This window comes from Mus caroli, unplaced genomic scaffold (genome assembly GCF_978045245.1).
Source record: "Mus caroli unplaced genomic scaffold, Mus_caroli_1 scaffold_2, whole genome shotgun sequence".
NCBI classification, from domain to species: domain Eukaryota; kingdom Metazoa; phylum Chordata; class Mammalia; order Rodentia; family Muridae; genus Mus; species Mus caroli.
The window spans coordinates 110,710,033-110,733,677 of NW_028227257.1; the positions used below are offsets into that span (position 1 = coordinate 110,710,033).

General features: G+C 45.0%; 1 protein-coding gene across 3 annotated transcripts; it reads right to left on the bottom strand.

The window, feature by feature from the left end:
- Positions 1–9,475: 9,475 nt before the first annotated feature.
- On the bottom strand, positions 9,476–23,175 carry Klhl23 (kelch like family member 23). 3 transcript variants are annotated; one of them, XM_029474526.2, is made up of 4 exons: positions 23,091–23,175; positions 20,157–21,370; positions 16,188–16,340; positions 9,476–11,832 (listed from the first exon to the last, which is right to left on the bottom strand). In XM_029474526.2, exons 2-4 carry the CDS (start codon positions 21,367–21,369, stop codon positions 11,522–11,524), a joined length of 1,677 nt encoding a protein of 558 aa, XP_029330386.1. In that variant the 5' UTR covers position 21,370; positions 23,091–23,175; the 3' UTR covers positions 9,476–11,521. The 3 variants fall into 3 exon arrangements, with proteins under 3 accessions (XP_029330386.1, XP_021008356.1, XP_029330387.1); XM_021152697.3 differs by lacking the exon at positions 23,091–23,175 and adding an exon at positions 22,519–22,837; XM_029474527.2 differs by lacking the exon at positions 23,091–23,175 and adding an exon at positions 22,173–22,373.
- Positions 23,176–23,645: the final 470 nt, after the last annotated feature.

Below are 23,645 nucleotides of genomic sequence, written 5' to 3' on the forward strand. Positions count from 1 at the left end.
CTCTTGCTGACCTGAAGAATCCTTTATTTTTTTAAATACAGCACAGCAGGATTTTAATTTGTGTTGCTTTATAGTATTTTAATTTATTTCAATTTAAAAATATCATTGCATCTTACTTTGTGTGTGTGTGTGTGTGTGTGTGTATATATAGAGGTCAGAAGACAGATTGTTGGAATTGGTTCTATTCAGGGTCCTGGGGTTAGAACTTGAGTCATCAGGCTTGGTGGCAGGCACTTCTACGCAGGAGCCATCTTAACATCTACAGAGATTGTCCATCACTCTAGGAGTTACTAACCAGGTCTGCCTGTGGGTAACCGGTCTGTGGGCTTTTCCCGGCTGTGGCTATCCACCTGTCACTTATCTATAACTACAGCTGTGTGCACAGTTAGACAGATTCCAAGTGAGATGGAACATCACTACTGGACATTGGACAGAAAGTGATAAGATTGCATCATCCTGCAGGTGCTGTATGACCACCATTGGCTCCTGAGGAAACCCTGGTGAAGTTCAAGGCACTTCTCGAGTCAGCAATCTACCCCATGGGTCTTGGAGGAGGAGCTTCTCGAGTCAGCAATCTACCCCATGGGTCTTGGAGGGGGAGAAGGGAGCTGAGGAACCAGGAAGATGGAGCTCTGCTCTTCAATCCCTTTCAGCGCTTCGGGGCGTTTGAGTTTTACAGACCAAGAAGGACCTGTCTTCTGACCCTGAATTATGGGACAGGGTGAGGCGATACTTCACAAATGTTTTGCGAAGCATTTACAGTTGTTTTCTTATTAAACTTTGGGCTTCCCTCACTGAAAAATGTCAAAAAGTCTCAGTTCATCCACTGCAACAGCCAAGATCTGCTTATTTAGAAGTCATGGAGTCAAAACAGGGGTTCACAGAAGACAGATGTCACTATGGAAAGATGCCCAGTCAGAACTCTCCAAGCTCTGAGAGGTATGCAGGATAAAAAACAAAACAAAACAAAACAAAAAACAAAACAAAACCTCACACAGGGAGCACAAAACAGCAAAAACTGCAGCTGTGTCCAGTCAGGGGATGACTGGTAATTCTTACCAGGCACACACACTTGGGGAAAACTTTCTAAAACGTTCCTAGGCAGTAGAGCACTGATTTTGGAGAACTCTATTAATGTTTGCATTTGAAGGGCTGTTGAACCCTATGCTGTTCCTGTTCAAATCCTTGATGGATCTCTTTGCTAAGGAGATTGTCTTAGGATTTCATTGCTGTGAAGAGACGCCATGACCAACACAACTCTTTTTTTTTTTTTGATTTATGTATTTATTTATTTATTTATTATATGTAAGTACACTGCAGCTGTCTTCAGCCACTCCAGAAGAGGGCGCCAGATCTCATTATGGATGGTTGTGAGCCACCATGTGGTTGCTGGGATTTGAACTCTGGACCTTCGGAAGAGCAGTTGGGTGCTCTTACCCACTGAGCCATCTCACCAGCCCCCAACACAACTCTTACAAGGGACAACATTTAATTGGGGCTGGCTTACAGGTTCAGAGGTTGAGTCCGTTATCATCAAGGCGGGAGCATGGCAACATTCAGGTAGTCATGGTGCTAGAGTTGCTGAGAGTTCTACATCTTGACTGGAAGGCAGCCAGGAGCAGTCTGTCTCCTGCATGGCTAGGAGGAGGGTCTTAAAGCCCACCCCTACAGTGACACAGTTTCTCCAACAAGGCCACTCCTCCTAGTAGTTCCACTCCCCAGGCCAAGCATATTCAAACCACCACAGAGATACAGGTGGCAGGCTCACCACTTTCTCTTCTTTTTCTTTTTCCTTGGCATTGTCTCGTGTAGCTCAGGCTGGCTTCAAACTTTCTCTATAGCCAAGGATGACCTTGAACTTCTAATTCTCCTCAGCTCTACTTCCTAAGTGTGCTGTCCTGCCTATTTTTATTTATTTAATTTGTTTTTTCAATCTACTTATTTTTAAATTTAATTTAATGTGCACAGGTGTTGGCAGCAAGTGTTGGCACCCACTGATCATCTAAACAGTACAGCTGTATTGTCGTTGTTTTTAAATTAGTTTTTTTGAGACAAGGTCTCACTATTCAGCCTAGGCTGGCCTGAAATTCACGGTGAAGCCCAGGTGAGCTTTGAACTTAAGGTCCTCAGCCCTTGGCCTCACTGACTGCTGAGATTATACTTATACAGAAACTCTCATTTACACATTTACTCAAAGATACTAGAATATAATTTTATTTTTCTTTCTTTCTTGTTGATTTGGTCTTCAAAATATCTGGTAGAATTCTCTGAGCTCTCAGCTGAGCCTCCACTACCCTCAGCCTTATGCGGTAAACTAGGAAATAGACAAGAAAGAGATGGCAACTCTTCTTTAAGAAGCCCTTGGCTATGTTCCTTGTGCACTTTTCTGAGTGTGTCTTTCTCCTAGTCCTACAGCTACAAGGACTGCAGAGACAGCTTATTGGTTAATAGTGAGCTTTGCCCTCACAGAGGAAGCCAAGTCGGTCCCTACTACCTACAACCATTGGTGATTGGTGTTGGGAATCAATCCTGGTCCTCTGCAAGAACAGCAAATGTACCCCCTCTGCCCCAACTCAGGTTTGAACACCTATCTCCCAGCTGGCAGTACTGTTTCAGGAGACTGTGGAACCTTTAAGAGATGGGGGCCTGGCTGAGAGAAGTAGACCATTGAGGGCAGGCCTGAGATGGAGCCTGGCTCAGTGACCATGTAACAGGCAGCTGCCTTAAGCTCTTGCCCTCATGCCTCCTCCATCATGATAGACCATGTCCTCTCAATCTCCAAACAACAGAAGTCCTTTCCCGATGCCATTGGGTGTTCTGCTATATTTATATGTTATATTTCACAGTAAAGTTTTAAAAAATAACCACATCCAAATGGTTTCAAATGGCTGCTTGTCAGAAGCCATCTAGGAGAGGCTAAGGCAAGCAAGTGAGTTTTCTGGAGATGGCTCGCCATTTTGTATGGCTGTGATGGGTGAGCGCTGAGATCCAAGGTCACCAGAGACTTCATCCCAGGATTGCTCTCGCTGTTAATATGCACTATCAGTATTACGCAGTCTAATGATCCTTGGGCATTGGCCCACCCTATTGGGAAAATTTCCTGCACAACAACATGAAGATGTAGTGATGCTGTATAAATAAATTGATGATTTCACTGTTTCTGATAATGATTTTATAGATCTTTTAAACGGATAAAAGTAATCTCACCCCCCCCCCCCCTAGAATAAAACTGCAAACAGAGCTCTGTAAACCTTCATGAGTCACAGGCTACTTGCATTAGGATAAGAAACCAAGGTTGAAACAAAAAAAAATTTTTTTTTTTTGAGACAGGGTTCCTCTTTATAGCCCTGGCTGTCCTGGAACTCAGAAATCTGCCTGCCTCTGCCTCCCAAGTGCTGGGATTAAAGGCGTGCACCCAGCATTGAAACAAATTTATGATCAAGAAATAACATTCATTCTAGGTCAGATCCAAGAATGAAGTCACAGGTATACACTATGATAAAGCAAGGGTATGTGAAATTGTTGCTTTGAACTTATAATGATGAGCTTGTAGAATGGAACACTGCTTTGTACTGACTGTGAACATCCTTCTGTAACTCCCCTTTTGTGTAACATTTTATCTATGAGGTAATTTTATAAAGAATTTTTGTCTAAGAAGGTATGAATTGCCAGAGAGAAGAAATAAAGTGTGGCTTTTGGGACTCTGCTCCATTCACCAAGAGTTTATGTCTGTCTGTATGTATGTATGTGCATACATACATGTATAGATATGCATGTATGTATGTAAGTATGCATGAATGCTTGTGAAATTATTGAGGCAGGTGGTCAGGCCTGGCCAAAGTGTGTCTGTGTGTGTCTACATGTGTCTCTGTGTGTCTATGTATCTATGTGTGTCTCTATGTGTGCTTGAATTTTCCCTTTTTTCCTTTTCTTTTCCCTCTGGTTCATGAAGAGTTAACAAACTCCAAGCCTCTTGCCCTGCCAGCAAGGGGCCTTTGAACCAGAGAGAAACGAAGCTTTTTTTCTTAATACCCTGTTGCTAACAATAGCAAATAGTTAAAGAACAAGAAAATTTACAAATATTAAGCAATTTTTGCCCCCCTCCCCAACAACTGCCAATGCCACCCATTGCTGCCTGCCCTTGTGTACCTGGATGCCATGGGTGGCCTGTGGCAGCTGCCTATGCTGAAGGGCCTTGTCTCTTGGCATCCATGATGAAGGTCTGAGGAAGAAAAGTTGGGAGGATAGAAGAGGCATGTGCACAGGACTGAAGATGTGGTGCAGGCCTTACCTGCACAAGACCTTGGGTTCAGTCCTAAGTACTGCATAAAACTGGGTCCGTAGTGGTACATCTCTGTGTTCTAGCATATGTGTGTGTGTGTGTGTGTGTGTGTGTGTGTGTGAAATTCAAGGTCATCATTTGCTATATAGTGAGTCTGAGGTGAACCTGGGATATAGGAGACCCTGGGAAAAAGACCACATATAACCCAAGACATTTTCGGGAAGCTACAAGTAACAGTTTTTTGTGTTTGTCTGTCCAGAAAAGAACTAGAAATAGCGCCTATCTGTGGGCTTCCTAACAAAAGATGTATTTATGGCCTGACAGGCTTTGCTAAGAACTTGCAGATTACACACACCCAGCTAGCTCTGTAAACACTGGTGAGTAAAGATTGGGGGCAGGATAATTACTGGCTGCACCTCATCCAGCCTGCTTTATCCAGCCCTGGTATTTCAGATTGCCCAACAACCATCACTGTAGGTACTTACAGGTGCACCATCATCTTGTGGTTTGGTGTGATCTCAGACAAAAGCCGAGGCAGCGTCATGCTCTTAACAGGATATGATTTAGCAAGCAGCACAGATGTGGCCAATTAGAACCAACAATACTCACCAGGGAGCCTGGCAGCATGCCCTCAGCCCAGTGGGACTCTGAGGAGAAAAGCATGTCTGACTCAGAGGGCCAAAGTAGGAGCTGACAGCTCACCTGATTGACAACTGTCATCCTATCCTGATCCATCATTTTGATAATGACAACTCCCTGGTTAATGAGAGTGTTTGGTTGACATTTTTGTGTCCACTGCTGTGTAGTAGATGAAATTTGTGACGTAAGCTTTTTCTCGCCTGTGCCCAGCTCATTTTTTTTGTTTTAACTTTTTTTTTAACCTCTCTGTCAGGATCTCTTCAGAAAAATGTAAGATAAATTCAACCAAATGGAATGCTAACGTCAGGGAAGGCAGTGTTTTCTCTAATGCTCCCTCTAATGCCCTAGTGCCTGGAGGTTGAACATATACTAGGTTAGATGTCAAAAGTCAGTTCAGCGTACAGCCAGTTATGGCGGCTCGTATCCATACCTCTTCTTGGGATGTGGAGATGGGAAGATCTTGAGTTTGAGGCTAGCCTGGGCTTCATAATAAGATCTCTAACTTTTTTTTTCTTTTCATTGGATATTTTCTTTATTTACACTTCAAATGTTATTCCCTTTCCCGGTCCCCTCTACCCCCAGAAACCTCCTATCCCTCCCCCTCCTCCTGGCTTCTATGAGGGTGTTCCTCCACCCACCCACTCTGCCCTGATTCCCTGCCCTGGCCACATCTGTGCCCTGCTTGCTCTGATTCCCTGCCCTAGAATTCCCCTACACTGGGGCATTGAGCCTTCACAGGACCAAGGGTCTCTCCTCCCATTGATGCCTGAAAGGCCATCCTCTGCTACATATGTGGCTGGAGCCATGGGTTCCTCCATGTGTACTTCTTGGTTGGTGGTTTAGTCCCTAGGAGTTCTATTTAAAAACAAAACAAAACAACAAACAAACAAACAAAAGAGGTTGCTAACATTGACCCAGTAAGTCATAACACTTACATTTTTATTGTTTTTGTTTTGTTTTGAGACATGATCTCATTTTTTATCCCTGGCTGGTCTACAACTCAAATCTGCCTGCCTCTGTCTCCTGAATGCTGAGATGTAACGTGTATATCACCATACTTGGATGTTTTAACATTTACTTATTTATTGTGTGAGCATGCATGCACAAGGGTGTACACGCAAAGATCAGAGTACAACTTGTGGGAGAAAGTTATCTCCTTCCATTATATGGGCCCCAGGAACCCAACTTCAGTTGTTAGATTTGGGAGCAAGTACCTTTACCAGCTAAGTCACCTTGTTCTGGCCTAGATTTACACGGTGTAAAGCTACTAAATTTGCAGTCTGTTTGTCGTAGTCAGTTCTCTATTGTGAAAAGACACCATGATGCAGCAACTCTTAAAAAAGAAAGCCTTGGGCTGGTGAGATGGCTCAGTGGGGAAGAACACACGACTGCTCTTCCGAAGGTCCAGAGTTCAAATCCCAGCAACCACATGGTGGCTCACAACCATCCGTAACGAGATCTGGCGCCCTCTTCTGGAGTGTCTGAAGACAGCTACAGTGTACTTACATATAATAAATAAATAAATCTTAAAAAAAAAAAAAAAGAAAGCCTTTAGCCCAGGCTGGCTCACAGTTTCAGAGGGTTAGTCCATTTTTATCATGGCAAGGAGCATGGCAGCACACAGGCAGACATGGAGCTGGAGAAGTAGCTGAGAGTTCTATGTCCAGATCCACAGGCAGCAGAAAGATTGAGACATCGGGCCTGGCATGGGCTCAATGCCCATGAAACCTCAAAGCCTTCCCCCAGTGACACACTTCTTCCAACAAGGCCACACCTCCTGATTGTCCAAGTAGTGCCACTTCCTGAAGCATCCAAATATCTGAGCCTACGGGAGCCATTCACTTCCAAACCACCACACTGTTGTAGCATGAAAAACAATATTTTCTAAAAATATTTAAAATTTTAAAAAAGGGCAAAATCCCCCCTTTAGTATATTGTATGTCATTGAACTGTACCTTTCTTTTTTCTTTTAAAGATTTATTTATTTATTATATGTGAGTACACTGTAGCTGTCTTAAGATTCTCCAGAAGAGGGCATCAGATCTCTTTATGGATGGTTGTGAGCCACCATGTGGTTGCTGGGATTTGAACTCCGGACCTTCTGAAGAGCAGTCAGTGCTCTTACCAGCTGAGCCATCTTCTCCAGCCCCTGAACTGTACCTTTCTAATTTGGGGGAAAGGCTAACAGCCACGCAGCAGAAGGCAGGGATGAGTCTGCAAGGGAGACCGATCTGAGGCGTTTCCATTTTCATTTCTAGTCACGATGGTGTCTTCTATCAGCCCTTGTCAATCAAACTACTAGAGAATTTGGCCAGTCGTGGCTCCAGGCTCCCAACTCATCACTGGCCAGGGACAGGATGCTATGGTGTGTGTCACCGAGTGAGGGAGCTAGAGAGCATTAGCAGATCTGGTCTTTGGGGGGACTTCTCTGTGGCAAATTTCTGTGACCTAAGAAACAGAGTTGAAATTCTAATTTCCTTCCTTCCTTCCTTCCCTCCTCCTCCTCCTCCTTTGAAATTCTAATTTCCTTCCTTCCTTCCTTCCTTCCTTCCTTCCTTCCTTCCTTCCTTCCTTCCTTCCTTCCTTCCTCCCTCCTCCTCCTCCTCCTCCTCCTCCTCCTCCTCCTCCTCCTCCTCCTCCTCCTCCTCCTCCTCCTCCTCTTCTTCTTCTTCTTCTTCTTCTTCTTCTTCTTCTTCTTCTTCTTCTTCTTCTTCTTCTTCAGGGTTTCAGGAGTTCCCTGCACAGCCCTGGCTGTCCTGGAACTAATTCTGTAAACAATGCTAACCTCAAACTCACAGGGATCCCCCTGCCTCCCAAGTGCTGGGATGAATGGCATACATACACCACCACCACCCAGCAAGTTTCAGATACTTTCAGACTAATAAAACAGATGGTGATGGTTTCACACATAGACAGGGTGAGATAGCTGTCTACCTCTTGCTGATCTTCTCCACCCTATTATACACAGAACACTCTCCTTTGTAAGCTACATCAGTCAGCTCAGGCTGCCATAGCAACACACCACAGGCTGGGCAACTTAAGGTGTACTGTTTGAAGAACTGAAGAAGCGGCTACCACATACACACGGAGAATGGGGGGGTTGAGAGCAGGCATGTGCAAGCAGGTCTTCTGGTGACTTATAAAGACACTTTCCTACTGGATGAAGGCCTATATTCAGGATATCACACAATGTTAATTACTTCCACAGAATCTGTCCTGGTTCTTTTTCTTTCTTTCTTTTTAAAAAGATTTTATTTATTTTATGTAAATGAGTACACTGTAGCTGTCTTCAGACACCCCAGAAGAGGGCATGGGAGCCCATTACAGATGGTTGTGAGCCACCATGTGGTTGTTGGGACTTGAACTCAGGACCTCTAGAAGGAAGGGCAGTCAGTGCTCTTAACCACTGAGCCATCTCCAGCCCTGTCCTGTTTCAAGTATCCTGAGGGCTATAGCTTTAATACTCAAATATTGGGGAAACACATTCAGTTGGTAAAGGGCGTACTGATATGCATTTGAAAACAAAGGTTACTATGCCTTTAAGCACCAAGTGCCCTAGTTGTTCACTTTCTGTTTCAGCTGAACGACTGAAAATAAACCTGTGAAAAATGGCAACTTTTAAAAACTGAATGAAGTCACCTAAGCTTAAGTCACGGGTAAAATCATTTCTGTCATTTTCTTTGTTTTCTAAATAGCATTTGCCTTCCTAAAGTAATGGCTTTTAAATCCAAGCACACAGAGGTGCGTGCCTTTCATCACGCACATAGAGACAGAGGCAGGCAGATCTCTGTGAGCTGGAGGCCAGCTGTGTCTACACAGTGAACTCCAGGGCAGCCAGGGCTACGCGAAGTGAGACCCTGTCTCAAAAACCAAGATTACAAAAAGACCAGACAGACACATCGGACCTAAATATTAATTAGTATCGGATACGTATTTTGATTTATACTGCAGTAATTTAAAAGTTGTGGCAACAGACAGGAATTTGTGTACTTTCTCAATCCTTCTTTTGCATGCAAATCAGTAGCAAAAAGCAGGATCTTTTTAAAAAAGCTGTAATTAATGTCCTCACCACTGTTTTCAAGATTCACCAAGTACCTCCAGGATGCTTTTTCGGTACAAACAATGACACTACTGTACACACCACACACATATGAAGTGACTGGATATTGAGAGTACTAAGTCAAGACGAGGGCCTGGACCTCAGTGTGAATTCACAAATGCCAGCTTCTCTAGCTCTGGCAGAGCGGGTTTCTCTGTAGCCGAAACACACAGGAACGCATCCCTGTGAGGGTGCAGTTAGGCATCCATAGGATGCAGATGAGCTGGTGCAGGATGGGAAAGTGGCTGCAGTTTGTTCTCAGGTGCCCCCCAAAGCAAACTGTGAACCACTGCTGGGCAGTGCATTATCTTCCCAGATTAACTATTAAACGTTCTCGAGAAGACAGTAAAATAGCCTACAATTAAAGTTACAGATTTTAGTGCAATATAATTTATTTCACTGTTAGACTGCTTCAACCCAGTTGGCTCACATGTAGGACATCTTAACCACAGGTATGGTGACTTACTTATTTTTATTGAAGATACAAAGGAAAAACTTCAATAAATGTAAGAGCATTCCACATCCCCTTACACTAACAGCTCGTGTTAGTTAGCACACTACCTTCCGCATGCGTACAGGTGTGGCAGTGTGAGTACTGGCTTGCACCGTGCTTGCTTAGCATAGACACATCATACGTCTACAGTCTTCCCAACGGTTACTGCCATGGCGGGACACCTCACTATTTCATTAGCACACTTTCTTTAACATGAAGCTCTTCTCTGTACTGTGACTATTGTTTACAATGCAGACATAAACATTCCCATGCATTTACATCCTTCATCATTCTTTAAAAATAATGACAGCTCACAGGGCAAAGGACATAGTCATCTTTAAAAATTTAATTTCCTTCCATCGTGTGTGTGTGTATGTGTGTGTGTACATGTAGCACAGCACACATGTGAAAGGCAGAGGACAGCCCCCAGGAGTCCATGTTCTCCTTCCACAGTAAGTTCTCAGTGCTAAATGCGGCTCTTGGGCCTGCAAGGTAAGCAATCTCGCCTGCTAGGTCATCTCACTAGCCCAGGACAGTCACTTTTATGACTCTTTATAAAAAAGTACCGTATAGCAACTCCAAAGGGTTGTATTTATTTAAAAAGCCACCCGAAGGGAATATTCAATAGTCTTCTTAAAAGTTTATTTTTTTTCCCGTCAGAAGTAGTTTTTATTTAAAGTAAAAATTAAGTATTCTCTCTTTAAAAACAAAGCAATAAAACCAACCTGGCGTGGAGCAGACAGTCTCACGTTTAGATGAGTGACTTGAGCAGCGCTTCCCCCTTTTCTCAGGTCATGGCACATTTGGGGACTGACCCTGCAAGCACACAGAGGGAAAGGGTCTATCTGGCCCATAGGCCACCCAGACCTCATCTGGCTTCAAGGGTCCAGCGGCTCTGGATACAGAAAAATCCATGTCTCAAAGGGCCGGTGTACATGGGGGAAGAAGCGCGTTGCGGATGTACTCAGAGACTGAAGTCACAAAATCTGGTTAGTGGCAGAGCTGGCAAATAAAAGCAATTTTTTTCTCCTTGATGCGTGTCCCACTGCCTAGCAGCTGTTGTACATGCTTTGTGGCCCTGGCATTCCATTGTATACGCAGACATCTAACTATAAAGAGGATCTGCCAACATGCTTAAGCCAGAACCTAAACTAGCAACTTATACCCAAGCTAAACATGAAGACAGCCCTTAGTGCCAGCAAATACTTGACTGTTGTCCCAGCCATTTTTAGAGTGGCTATTCTTTTAAATTGAACTGTAAACTCTTTGAACAGTTACAATCACTTGTACAGTGTTTAGTGTAGCTCTGAGAGTAAATTATGAATATTAGCAATAAATTATATACACCACAAAGGAAAGAGACTGTGAGTAAATCTACGTTCTCACTAATTCTGAAGGGAAACTTTTTAAAGTGTTGTTTTGTAGAGGTAGAGAAGGTTCCCTCTTTACATTTCAGATTCCTGCCAGCTGGAGACCTGTAATATACACGGGCACATCATAGACTTTTAAAGGCAGGTTCTCAATGTAGCTTTGGCTGGCCTGGAAGTTGCCATGGAGACCAGGCTGGTCTTGATGTCCTTCAATTCAGAGATCTGCCTGCCTCTGCCTCCCAAGTTCTGGGATTAAAGGCGTGTGTGCCATGCCCATCAGACTTTTAACAGATATTTTATAACTCGCAATGAATGATTTTGACCTATACCCAGTGTTGATGCTACCAGGAAGAAAAGATTCACTACAAAGACTTTTCGCCTTTACCAAGTGTCAAATACACCATTCTACCTTTAAAAAGCAGAGATTCTAGGAGGAGGCTAACTCTCCTAATTGAACTGTTAAACACACATCACATTTTTCTTTTGTTATTCCCATTAATTACTGGGTCTGAGAATGGTGCAGGGTTAGAAGTAAGATTTTCCAGGGCCCTAGCATGTGCCAAAACACAATACCAAGGCACCATAGACTCTGCACTCTTGACTACATTCCTAGTGAGGACCTGGTTAGTCCCATGGACTCAGACATTATACACACAAACACACCCATGAGACCGCATGGCACTCGGGAGATTGCCCACTATTTCCCACTTGTTAAGATCTGGGTCGTATTTCTCGATGCTCTGCAGATACGTCCCCTTCGAGTAGGAGTACCCCCCGGTCACGTAGATGCATCCATTCATGATGACAGCCCCACACTCCATCCTCCTTTCCATCATAGGCGCCGTCTCTCTCCACTCGTTCTGTTCCGGGTCATAGCACTCTGTGATCGTGGTCTGTCCGCCGACTAGGTAGAGCTTGTTTTCAAACGGAACTGAGCACAGTCCATATTCTTTATGGAAGGAACAGAAAAGAACAAAACCTGAATTCCGATAGCAAAAGGGCTACCATGCCATGGGTTCAATAGCTCTGCTACTTGGAACACAAAAGTAGACACATAGTGACATTTTGATTCTGTCATGCTCTGCTGTCCTTAAAATCCAGTCCCTGCCATCTGACTCAGGTGACCTGTTCCTGCTGCATGGCCATTAGCCCTCAGGGGATCATCATCATTACTGCCTACACACAGTAGCAAGAAGAAAGCCACCCTTCATACCAGCATCTCTTTGAGAACTGCCTGCCACATGGAGCTTGTCACTGAATCTGTCTTCACTCTTGACACCTACCAACTTTCAACGATAGCAGTAGTGTCTATTGACAGGACATTAAACTAGGGAACCGGTGTAGATTTCTCAAGATCTCAGCAACCTTGTGACCAAGGACAGACTACCTGATGTCTCAGTCACTACTCTTGCTTCAGAGGCCGGCCTGGCTAGCATCACTCACACTGCCCGGCTGGTCAGGGAAACCAGTGAGAAAAACATACACAAACATGACCGAGGCCTACAGCTATCATACTCAGCCATCTTGATAGGTGTCCCTCGCCGGGCGTGGTGGTGCACACCTTTAATCCCAGCACTCGGGAGGCAGAGGCAGGAGGATTTCTGAGTTTGAGGCCAACCTGGTCTACAAAATGAGTTCAAGGACAGCCAGAGCTATACAGAGAAACCCTGTCTCGAAAAACCAAAAAAAAAAAAAAAAAGGAAGAAAGAAAGAAAGAAAGGTGTCCCTCAGCAGGAACGTGCTTTGGGCTGCTGGGCCCCGTGGCTGGCGGTCTCCTCCAGAGGGGTCTACCTCCCCTAGACTGTGCTTTTGCTTTAGCTCTCCTTCGGTTGACTCCTCTAGGCACCGTGATATAAAGCAAGCCAGGATAAGAAAAGCAGCACACAAGTCCTTTGATCTGGGGTGTGACCTGATTTGGAAGCAATGAGGTGGAGAACACAGACCTCATCTGACAGGATAGCTGCTCCTTGGCTGTCATTACTGCTCCAGGAGTATTGGCAGTCAGGCCGTGCTCCCTCTGAGCACTCCGCTCAGAGGCTCAGCGGTTAAGAGCACTGACTACTCTTCCACAGGTCCTGAGTTCAATTCCCAGCACCACATGGTGGCTCACAACCATCTGTAATGGGGTCTGATGCCCTCCTCTGGTGTGTCTGAAGAGAGCAATGGTATACTTATATACATAAAGTAAGTAAATAAATCTTTAAAAAACACCCAAAACCTTCACAACTACAACTGTGTGTTTCTTTTGATTTATACTATACTTTTTGGGGGGCAGATTTTCACATTTTTGTGCCTTCTAACACTAGCCTATAAGATACATTGTCTTTTAGACTTTTTTTTCAAGTAGTCAATAACCAGATACAACTTGTAGACTTTGTGGGACACTTACTTTTTAATTATTTTTATTTTATGTTTATGTGTAAATGCCTTCATATGTGTACATATGTGGATCTTGTGCATGCCTGGTGTCCACAAAGGCCAGAACTAGACTAATGACTCACCATGTAAGAACTGGGAACTAAACCTATGCCCTCTGCAAGAGCAACAAGTGCTCTTAACTTCTGAGCCGTCTCTCTAGGCCCAGAACACTTATTTTTAAAGCAATCCCCTTGTATAATACATATTAAAATATTAATGTAAATAACTGCTTTCTAATTGTTTGCTGGTGCTATTCATTCTATTTTTTTCTAAACTATAGATCTGATTTTTTAAAAAAAATTTTTTAAATGTATTTCTTTATTTTATTTATATGATGAGTACACTGTCGCTGTCTTCAGACACACCAGAAGAAGGCACTGGATCCCATTACAGATGGTTGTGAGCCACCATGTGGTTGCTGGGAATTGAACTCAGGATCACTGGAACAGCAGACAGTGCTCTTAACCACTGAGCCATCTCTCCAGCCCATAATCTGATTTTTCATGTATTGGATTTAGTTGGAAAGATAATGTGAGTACAAAATAAGTAGAGTAATATGGAACCCAGGTTTTAACACTGGGATCAGATGGGAAAACACTGAAGAGCCCAGGCCAAACAGGCAACCTTTAAACCTCACTTCTAACAAACATTAGAGGGCTGATCTTGAACGATGTATTTAATGTCATCACTTCAAATACCTGAGAAACCAATTAACAACACCTCCCTAGCTCACAGGATTACTAGAACGTTTAAATACAGCAATGTAGCTGGGGAGAGGGCTCAGCGGGTAAAATGCTTGCCATATGAGGTCCAGAGTTCAGATCTCTAGGACCCATGTACTGCAGAGTGGGCGTAAACCCACTTCCGGGGCAGAGAGAAGAGGAACCTCAGGGTAAGCCAGATTAATCCAGGCAGTGAGCTCCGGGTTCCCCAGGAGATCCTAGCTCAATATATAAGGTGAAGAGCATCCAAGGAGATGATATCCATCTCAGGCCTTCATGTGAGTGTTCTGTGTGCCTGTGCACAGTGGGTACAACATGTCCTCACCTACGAGCATGCACACCACACCCAAACACAGCGAGTAAATACATTCATAGTGTCATGGTTTAACTATGGGTCGTGTTCCCCAACAGATTGTATCTAAAGACTTGGTCCACAGATATTGATATTAGGAGGTACTATGGATCATAAAAAGGTGGGGCATTGTGGGAGGCCCCTGAAAAGTACTGTGTAGGTCTGGCCAGTCCCTCTCTCTTCTTCCTCAGTGGCTGCTGAGGTGACCACAGCTTTCACACACGCTATTGGCGTCATCATTTGCTGCTCTCTTCAGAGAGCAAGACCAGTCTTGGAAAAGAATCTCCACATTGTGGACTATAAACCTTTTCCAACCAAGTTAGATGCCTCAGATATTTCATTGCAGTATTGTAAAGAGACGAAAATAAACAGATTAAGACATGTAAAATTATTGGAATACTGTACCTAGCTAATACCAAGTAAACACTAGCTTGTGCAGCATGAAATACTATCATTACTTTCCAATAACTTTGTTGATCGCAACAGAAAGTGATAGGAGTATTATCTAGACGACACGATAGGACTGGACTACTAAGACCAGTGTCTACACCATCTAAGTTTTCAGAGCCAGAGCAGCCTGCAGCTGATTTTCCTCCATTGTGAAGGTGTTAGCAACCTCTAGAGACATAGCACCAGACACAGCAGAGATGAGACAGACGCACAAGGTGGAAGCAGCTACATGGGCTGAGAGCAAGAAAGGCTGCTCCAGTAAGCAGAAGCAGGCGGCTTAGTGGTCACATCCCAGATATGGAATCAAGACAGACAGACTGTGGATCCTGGGTCGTCATTTTCAAACTGTGTGGTTTTGGAAAGGTCACTCATCTTTTCTAAGTTACGACCCCGCATTTTTAAATCAGTGGTAACAATACCTGTACACAGAACTTCAGTGAGGATTAAGGATGATGCTGCATGTAAAGTGCTTAGTCAAGCCCTAACCTGCCTAGGGTGCACTCAAGGATGTTAACTATTGCTGTTAGTCACACATATCTCAAGCATGCAAACTTTAACTCCCCTCTCTAGTGACCCACTAATATTCTGATGCTCTGCAGGAAACGACTCAAAGTAATAGGGTGGCATGATATGAACTTATCCAAACGCAAACACTCAAACATATGGTATAACTGTAAAAGCCTAGACTACTCACTCTCTCACAATGGAGCTGAACCCAGGGCCTAATCCATGCTAAGTGCATACTCTTATCACTCCCAACCTTGTATGATAGGCTAAGAGTAAAAGAGAGCTAAAGGGGGCCAAGGAGACAGCTCAGCTGATAAAGTGATTGCCACATAAGCCTGAGGACCCGAGCTTAGGTCTCCATCACTCACTTAAGCTGCTGGGCTCAACAATGCATGCCTATAATCCCAGCAATGAAAGTGTGGGGGCATGATGATCTTAGGAGCTTGCTGGACAGCCAGTCTAGGCAAATAGGTAAGTTCCAGGTTCAGAGAGACCTGTCTGAAAAAAATAAGATGGTGAGGTAACTGTGGAACCTGACATCATCTTCTAGCCTACACACATTCACACACAGACACAGACACAGACACAGACACAGACACAGACACAGACATAGACACAGACACACACACCGCAGAAGCAGGGTATTTCTTTGATAGACAACACTTTTCTTTATGACTGTTAAGGTAACACACATGCAGGGTTCTGCATATCTAGGAACGGGTGTGTAACAGTCCTTGAATTCCAGAGTGAGCATGCTTCTAAAAGAGAAGGAACACTCGCCCACCTTTAATCTCTGTGCCCTGCCCCAACTATCCTAATGACAACAGTTAGATACTAAAATAGGATTCTTGTTACCTGGGTGTGGGCTCGCAGTAATAAGGCTCCATTCGTTGATGTCTGAATTGTAGCTCTGCACTTTGTCATAGGTGCAGCTTCCTCTATAGCCACAGTGGCCACCAATGACATAGATGACTTCATGTAGGACACAGGCAGTAGCATTTCCCACACCTGTATGTCAATTAAAGTCACATCTTAGATTGTTCATGCTTTCCTGAAATGAGTACCGACCTGTTACTGTTTTGTTGTTATGGGTGGTAGGGGCAAAGCATTGTGGTAGATGCTGAGAGGTCAAAGACTGAACCTAATGGCTCTGCGTGCTCTTCGAACACCTAGAATAACTAGAAAAGAGTAACAAGAAAGGGAAAAAATACTATAAAGAGAGAGAGAGAGATGCTAACATGATTGCTCAGATCAAAGAGATACTGCTTTTGACTGGAGAAATCATAGCAAGGTGACACAATTTGCTCACCCGGGGGCCTGGTGATTAGGACTGGCAAGCAGAGGAGAAGCTGCTCTAAGCAGGGGAGAGCTTCCGAGAGGCTTACTGGGCAATGCCATGCAGGCTAGCACAATGGGAGTCGTCATAGGAGAATTCAGGATGGCATTTAAGTTGCAGCTGAATGCCTGGGCTTTGTTCAGCAGGACATTTCAAGCTTATAAACGGAGGCAGGAAGGGACTAAAAAATGAAGGAGAGAACTCAGAGAGATGTAGGGACAGAATCACCTCAGGATTATCAAGGGCCAGACTTAGAAGGAGCTTTGGGTGTGAACAGAAGGGCAGAGGTGAGAGATGGGTCAAACAGGCTTCGATGACAAAACAAACCCAGCTGGTTCTGAAGTCTTGAACTGGAAAACCGGGAGACTCTGAGGCCACAGAAAAGTGAGGAGGAGAAAACAGGTTCGGCCAGGTATGAAGGGAGGCTCGTCTTAGTTGGAAATGTGCAGTTTTAAGTCTTTCAGTGCAGTTTAATCTCCTTGTTGATATCTACTTCAAAGTAAGAATGTGTTGTTATGTAAAACTAAAAAAGTCATTATGATGAAAAAGAAAGACTCTGGAGTTTCAAAGAGGCCAAGCAAGGGCTTATTTCTTGTCTGTACATCATATCCCTGAATATCCTCCCCCAAGGGAAATGAAATTGAAATCTGACGATACTCGAATGGAGTTTACGTTACTAGAAAATGTGTTACTTCACTTCACAATGCAAATGCCATCAATTGAGGAAACATAACATCATATTCTTTCTACTGGAAAATGGGAAATTCTAATTTTAGTATAAGTCTATCCATCAGAATAGTATACATCAAATCTGCACAAAGTGGCACTAAGAGGTACCCTCCCCAGGGTTAGCTAGATAGAAACAAGAATCAGAACTTTCAAATGAAAGCAATACACCTCTCCCCTGGTTAGTCTCACGCCTCTAATCTCAGGATCTGGGAGGCTAAAGTGGGAAGACTATGAGTTTGAGGCCAGCCTGGGATACATAGCAAGGCACTGTCTCAAAAAATAAAATAAAGTAAAACAAAACAAAATAAAATAAAGGATTTCTGTGACTTCAAAACCAGCTGTCACGTGGGTAGGGTTGGCAGAGTATGGAGACCTCCCATACCACCAAGGGAAATATAAAAGCATAGGGCTTTCTTTCCCAGTAGCTACCCGGAGTTGGTACCCAACTCCATCCCCCAGAAAACAGTTTCAAATATAACTCTTGAAATTTTCAATAGAGCAATTTCTATCCTCAAGGATGCATTATCCATATCCCTGTTTACATTGAGTTCTTTTTTAAAAACATATTTATTTATTTGATGTATGTGAGTACACTGTAGCTGTCTTCACTCACACCAGAAGAGGGCATCAGACCCCATTACAGATGGTTGTGAGCCACCATGTGGTTGCTGGGATTTGAACTCAGGACCTTTGGAAGGACAGTCAGTGCTCTTAACCGCTGAGCCACCTCTCCAGCCCAGGATGTATTCTCTATAAAATCAGTGGCACTGTTATCATTGAGAGATAAAAGCAGCAGCACCTGCAGGCTTACAAACGCTGCTCAAGTATTATAACTTGGCTTGTGTCTTCTATGGGGAAGGAGTCAGAGCACTCAGGACCAGCCTCTGAATCAGGAAGCCATGGTCAGGCTCAGGCAAAACCAAAACCCAGACAGCAACAGTCTCTCTGCTACCTTCTCCCACCCTCTCACCCAACCACATACTCAGCGGCTCCCTGAGTCCCACACTTGGCTCTGGGTGTTATAAGCACACAGTCCTTTAGTCTTCACAAGACCCCCAGTTATCTAAAGCTGGAATAAAAAACAAAACAAAACAAAACAAAGCAAAATAAAGCAAAACAAAAAACCTGGGCAGAGGCCTTGAATCATTTGCCCAAGTTTGGCAGAGAAAGTCAGAGCTGGGACCCAGGCAGCTTGGCTGCAGAGCATTGTGTGACCGTAAGACCATCTGCCGCTAAGCTTCCGGCTTCTCTGTCATCCAAGGCTCACTGCAGGTCAGATCTCCAGTCCAGGTCACATTCCCACACCCTCACTAGTGTTAAAAAAGAAACAGAAAGGCCTGGGAAGAAACATTTGGGACAAAATGACACCACTTTGATAAAAACTTACCAGCTGTTTTTGTTTTTGTTTTTAAATGAATCCCCAAGCACTGATGCTTAAGGGCAGTAAAAGAAGATTCTAGTTGAACTTTTTTTTTTTTTTTCCAGCTGAAGGGAAGAAGGGCAAGGCTAAATAATCTCAACAAATGCACTGTTTATGCAGCAAACACTGAGACTCACTATGCTTGGCTCTGTGGGCCACAGGAAGTAAGACGACGACCCCGTCTCTACCCTTTATTTTGAGAGAAGCCTGCATCACCAAAGCACAGGCAGATTATGTCTCTAGTTCTGGGGAGAATCTGTTATATTCCGAAGGGACTAACCGTCCAAAGTCTTACTGAGGGGCCTCATAGCGCTGATCAATGTATTCTGCAAGCGGGAAAAGCTGGATATGAAAAGGCACACGGATGCCAAGTGTGGGGGTGCACACCTTTAATTTCAGCACTCAGGAAGCAGACACAGGCAGAGCTCTTTGAATTTGAGGCTAGCTTGGTCTACATAGCAAGTTCCAGGACAGCATGGCTACATAGTGAGACCATCTCAAAACAAAAAAAACAAAAACAAAAAGAATAACAACAAAAATTCAAACAAAACAACAGAAACAAATCAAAGTTGAAAAGGTTTTTTAGAGCAAATGTTTAAAACAAAACCATAAATTAACGAAACTAACCAGGTCAATCTCTAAGGTAGAGACACATTAAGACTTGAGGTAAGATAAAGAAAGCTGTATAGGGGAGAGTGAATTAGACTATTTCCTTACACAAATTAGCTTTCTGCTCTAACTTGAACAGTACTCTTTTTTTTTTATTAGATATTTTCTTCATTTACATTTCAAATGTTATCCCGAAAGTCCCCTATACCCTCCCTCCGCCCTGCTCCCCAACCCACCCACTCCCGCTTCCTGGCCCTGGCATTCCCCTGTACTGGGGCATATGATCTTCGCAAGACCAAGGGCCTCTACTCCCCGGTATTCTTTTTAAAAATATTAAAACACTTTATTCCATTTAGTTAACAAATTTTAAAGATGGAGTCTTACATAGCCCAGGCTGGCCTTGAACTACCTATGTAGCCAAGAATGACTCCAAACTTCTGATGGTCATAATCATGGGCGTGAGCCACAAGCCCAGTTCATATGGTGCTGGTGAAGGAACACAGCTTAGGTGTGGAAGCCATGCTTTCTACTGACTGCGTGTTTTGCAGAGCTTTCTTTAACGTCTAGACAGGTTGGGTTCTGTACTGTTTCTACGCGAATCACCCTGGGCTGAATCACTCGTCTAATCTACTGTAGTTCTTCCAAAAGAATTACTTCTCAAAGAGCGAAGAAGACTGCCAACCTAAGCTCAGGCATGTAAACATGCAGGACAAGTAAAAGCTACACTCACCTTTAATCATGTTTGCGATAGGAAGCCACTTCTCTTTCAGAGGATCGTAGAACTCGGCCTCTTCGGCAGGAGCCCCTTTCCTGTAACCACCTAGTGCGTAGACACAGCCCCCCAGGGTGACTGCACAGTGGTAATACCTGGCATTGAGCATGGGCAGGCCTTCTGTCCACTCATCTCCTTCACTGTTATAGATCCACACTGTGTCAAGAGCATCTATATTATCTGTCCTGTACCCTCCAGTCACATAAATGTTAGGTCCTAAGCAGGTAACACCATAACTCTCCCTGGTATAATCTGGTATTTCTGCTCCCTGAATCCAAACATTTGTCAAAGGGTCCCATATGTGGACCTCTGATAAAGGATGCCAGTAGTAGCCTCCAATGATATACATGGTGGCTGTGGACCTCTGGGAAATTTCTTTATGCATGGGATTCAAGGCATTGTATATTAGGGAACGTATCTTATTTTCAGTTAGCAGGCAGCTTCTTTGAAGGCCTAGAGCCGTCTTTAAGTACACTGGGTCTATGTCTATGTTGATATAGCTTAGCAGGTTGTAGATGCATTCAATTCGATTCTCTACATCATGAGCAGTCCACTTAATGACCGGCTCTAAAATAGCCTCTTCCTTCCAGACACTCAGATTCTTTCTGGACAAGATAAAGAGAAACTTTTCAAGGCTGATTTCCAGAAATTCTTCTTGCTGCCACACTTCCTTAAACCTGGAGCAGAGGATCCTTCGGGATTCCTTCTCTAGTTCTGAGCACACATGAAATTCTGCAAAAGAGTGCATCCCGATACAGTTATCAATGTCCAGGTGCCTGACCAGAAACTGCTCACACGCCTTCTTTACCGAAAGAAACTGCAGCAGATCCGCTGCTTCAAGAAGGCTCTGTACATTTCTCTTAGTAATTTCAATTTGAGAAGTATATGCATAATTTACAAGACCTTCCAAAATATCATGGTGGATGCCCGACAGTTTTATTTTACTTTTAAATTTTTCTTTCATGTCAGCTGTGAACATTGCCTTAAAATAATTGCTGCAGGCAGCTAAAACAGCTCGGTGACAATGGAAGATTATGCCTGAAGGACACTGAAGGGTAATATCAGTAAATAGTCCATCCATGTAAAACGTTCTGAATGCATCCAGAAAATCCACTGGATGAGACGAATCCTTGAAATGAAAAATGTAATCTTCTTGTCCTTTTAGAGCCATGCTGCAACAAATACAAACAAACACGTTTTCAGCTTCGTGTATTAACTCTAATAATTAATGTTAAAAATTCCCATCACCAGACATGGATGGCATCAGGCATATTCCAAAACTAGACTAAAATCGGAAGCCCAAACACCATATGCAAAATGCGCTGAACTATTTATACGATGGTCTATTTAAAATCAGATTAACTAAATGAGGATTTTTTTTTTTTTTCAGTTATCCATTTGTTGAGAGATCCTAGCTTACTACCCCCAGTCACCCAGTATCTGCACTGTCCCAGTCTGGCAGTTCCTGAGAGTCCCCAGGCCAAGTGTCCGAGGGGGTCACCCGGCCGCAGCCCGGCCCCAATTCACCGTTGGTTCTTCCCCTCCCCCCTCGGTTTCAAATCACACTGAGATGCCACCAAGATGGAGAGAATCTCAGAAAAGGGATCCCTGCGCCCTGCAGCTTGCTGACAGCACAAGAGCGGCCGGGCCCGAGCTAGCTTCTGCAGCCCGCGCTAGCGCCTGGGCCCGGCCGGCGTTCCCGCCGGGAGAGCGCCCCGCCCCGGGGCCCGGCGCGGGGGTTCGGCTCCAGGGCGTCTTGCGCCGCCGTTGGCCGGTGCCCGCGGCCTCTGCCTGGCCGGGTGCGCAGGTGTGGACGGCTTCGCGGCGCCCACGCGCCCGCCCTCGCCACCGGGCCCGCACCGCACGGCCATTGTCTGCGCCCCGGCGCGCGCGGGCTGGGGGTGGCGGGGCCTCGTCCCCCGCGCTGCCCGTTCGCCCCTCCGGCTGGCCCCGGGCCGCCGGGCTCCGACCTACCTCGCTGGCGGCGCGGAACGCAGACTCGGGACTAGCGGCCGGCGGGGGCGAGGGCGGGGGCGCCTCCCGACCCTCTGACCATCTTTGGTAGCGCGCGGCGGGGCGCGGCGGAGGCCGCCTGCTAGCGCAGCTCCAGCCCACGAGCCGCTCCGGCTTCGGTGGCCCGTGGCTTCCCGCCTCCGCCCGCAGCCCCCCGCAGCCCGGGCGCCGCAGCGTGGGCTCCCGCAGCAGGTGGGCCGCGTCCACGGTCAGCCCCGCTCCGCTCGCGCGCGCACTCCCATCGCACCGCCTGCTAGGAGAAAGCCGGAGTCCCCAGCCAACGCCGGAGGGGAGTGTGTACCCTTACCTTCTCTGTCCTCTTGCCGGCCCTGGCCCGTGGGGTGCGGGAAGAGAGAAAGTGCCGAGAGAAGAAGGCGAAACTACGGTCTTCTATTAGGGCTGCCTTCAAATGCCACAAGTAGCTGCTTTCCCATAAACTCCATGCTGCCTCCAGCAGAGCGCGCAGGAAGGAGCTTTGGGGCTGCTTAAGCACACTAGGAGTTAACCTGGAAGCTTCCAGGGAAAGTGGGGGTAGCCTAGGTCAAGGCCGAATCCAGGCACCTAAGATTCTCGAGTTACTGTTGTAGAACAGCTAAAAGGGGCAATCTCCAGCCTTCTGGTGATGTCCATTGTGTCACACCAGAAAGTCCACTTTCTTATTGCAACAAAAGCTAGTATCAAATGTTTTTAGCAGCGAGATTTTGAATAACTTCCGAGCACATCATAAGGTCGGGAAGCGGTAATTAGGTTTGAAAGATGGTCCATGGCTGTCAGGGAGCTTACTGGGAGGAGATAGCGACAAACCAGGACCGGAGAGATAAGGTTATTCTTAAAGTAGTGTCGAAAAGAAAAGAGTAGACAGATACGTAATGGCCATACCTTACATGGTGGAAGAACGCTGAAACTCCTAAGCGCCACAACCTGTGTTGAAATTGCACCAGAACAACCAGGAAGCCAACTTGGGTTTCTACCCCCACTTCCTCTTCAGGACCAACCAGGGAAATATAAATATGCCAAAACGATCACTCTGTAGCCCACCCCCGGCTTTCCCAGCCAATAGCCTCCAATCAGATATCTGGGGTAGCAGAGGTGGAGGCTACTACTCTCCCCTCCCCCTTGCTTTTCCTCTTCTTTTTCTTCTATTTTTATCCACGCTTCTCATGTCCCTGCTTTGAGCCTCTGGGAAGGATGAGTGATGGAGATTGGCCTTCTTGCCAAGCAAGCTCTGAACAAGTAACATGCTTGTTCTTCTTTGAGTGGGTTTAATTTAATTCCACATCTTAGTGTTGATCCCGGGGGAGTGTTGTGTAGAACTTCACAACCCTCACCCCAGATTTCAGAAATTCATTCTGTCCAAGAGCACCAAGTGATTCTTAGAAAACAACATAAAACAAACAAACAACAAAAACAAAACAAACAGAAAACCAATATGTT